A 1983-nucleotide genomic window follows, 5' to 3' on the forward strand; every position below is an offset into this window, starting at 1 on the left:
TGGTTTTTCTTTTCTCTCCAGCCTCTGATGGCATATGGAATAATAACTTCTGATACAGCTATGAATAAATGTCCAACTGGAGATAACCCAATAATGTCTTTAGATGGCATACACACCCAAACTTATTTTAATATAAATATATATATACAATAATTTAGTCACAAAGTAGATGGATAAATGAATAAATGAATGATAAGGAACAGATTTTTTTTTATTTTTAAACAACTCACCACTTCAGGAATTCCAAAGATGGAATTTAATCCATGCAATACACTGTTGAGCTGCAGATGGAAGCCATCTGCTCATCCAATGCTGGTCATATAGTTCAACACAGAAATTCCAAGATTGCATTCTATAGTGGTATACATTGGGCTAAAAGGGAAAAATTCCAAACATACCATTGAATTTTTCACACTTTGTAGCAAGCGCTCGTGCTGTTCCGCAATGGCCAGGGCAGCAGAGTGGACTTTCTGATAGATGGCCTCTCCATCTCGCGTTTGAAAGATAAACAGCCCCTCGCCGGTCTCACACATCCTGCAAAGACAAAAAAACAAGAGGCTTCTGAAAACCCAGGAGCTGAATGTGCCAAGATCTCATGCCTGTGTGGTTTTTTTGAAATAAGATTAGGATTCTTGTTTGCATTTGCTAAACAAAGTTAACTGGAATCAAAGCACTCAAAGTGTCCAACTATAATAAACGTGGGCAAAGAACCAGCCACTTGAGGCTGAGATATTCGGGGTGCTTTAGTTTTCATCCCCAAACAAAATAGAAGATGAATAAAAAACCATTTCCTGATTCTCAGCACACCCGCTCTATTTCACTTTTACTCCCAGGCAGGAAAAGTGGGCAACGATATGCCCTATCCCAGTGCCTGGGCAAGTTCTCATCAGAAACTGTGCTGGTCTACTCTAGATAGAAGCCAAATTCTTTATCTCTCTTCCATTCCATCTTCATTTCTGCCAAAGGCAAGATTCTTTCACTCTCAGAGTCCCACATGAAATTACTTTTTCAGATTCTACCCAGCCTGATGGATCAAGTGTGACCTTTTTCTTTTTCTTTTTTATAGTGAGCATGACTGTAGTGAATTACAGTTTGAAACATAAGGGACATTCCTTCAAGGAAGTTAGGTGGATTTGACAGCTGGCTTCAGGTGTGGAGAAGAAGGCCTCCTGCATGCCAGATCCCAAAAACCTGGAAACAAATTTCATTTCTAAGGGAAGACTGCCACACACTTAAGGCAGCAACAAAACAAATGCTCTTTAATTCAATGTATAATGCTATATAAGCATTTGTATACACAAATGTACACCAAAATGGAATGACTCAATATTTTTAAAGAACTTGGACAAAATCATACCCAGGGACATTGAAAAGAACTCTGACTTCAATGTGTATGATTGGTACAGTAAAGGAGGGAGGTGGTTTTGCTGTTTGTTTTAAAGGCCCTAGTTTTTCACACATTCCTCCTTTCTTTTGGGGAATCTTGCCAAACACTGAACACTGGCTTGAGTGACTGTCTTGCTCATATCTTAAAAACTGTCAAGCACAACATGAAAATGAAACAACTATTCTGATCAAACCACAGCTAATTTTTAAAATTGACTTCGGTACATGCAATTAATGTAAAACAAGGAAGACTTGCCCCAGTCTAATTTTTAAGCTTAATTAACACAGCATCATACATCTGCATGGCAGCTTTCTGCCTGTGTGGCCAGATGTATGGAACTGGTTAAAGTGTGTGTAACTTCAATTTCATGACTATGACCTACGTGGGGATGCAAGGAAAAAAAAAAAGAGGAAGTGACAGCTTTTCCAACAATGCAATATAAAAAATTTACTCATAAAGCAGACCATGTGGTTTTAGTTATGAATCCGGTTTAATCTAATGAAGAACTAAAACTGCAGCACAAGGCATTTTTCAATCAAGTCTCACGTCTTTCCTGAGGATATATTACAATGTTTCCACTCCTCTGGCCACTCCTC

At 38.5% G+C, this 1983-nt stretch overlaps 1 protein-coding gene across 1 annotated transcript in view; it reads right to left on the reverse strand.

Moving 5' to 3' along the window:
- The window catches only part of Dok5 (docking protein 5), a 201018-nt gene that overhangs the window by 48557 nt on the left and 150478 nt on the right, over window positions 1–1983 (reverse strand). The window contains exon 6 of the mRNA XM_004636018.3: window positions 399–534. Within this exon, the coding sequence (XP_004636075.1) occupies window positions 399–534 (136 nt within the window). The remainder of the gene's footprint in view (window positions 1–398; window positions 535–1983) is intronic.

The sequence above is a fragment of the Octodon degus genome, unplaced genomic scaffold (genome assembly GCF_000260255.1).
Source record: "Octodon degus isolate 3935 unplaced genomic scaffold, OctDeg1.0 scaffold00077, whole genome shotgun sequence".
NCBI classification, from domain to species: Eukaryota; Metazoa; Chordata; class Mammalia; order Rodentia; family Octodontidae; genus Octodon; species Octodon degus.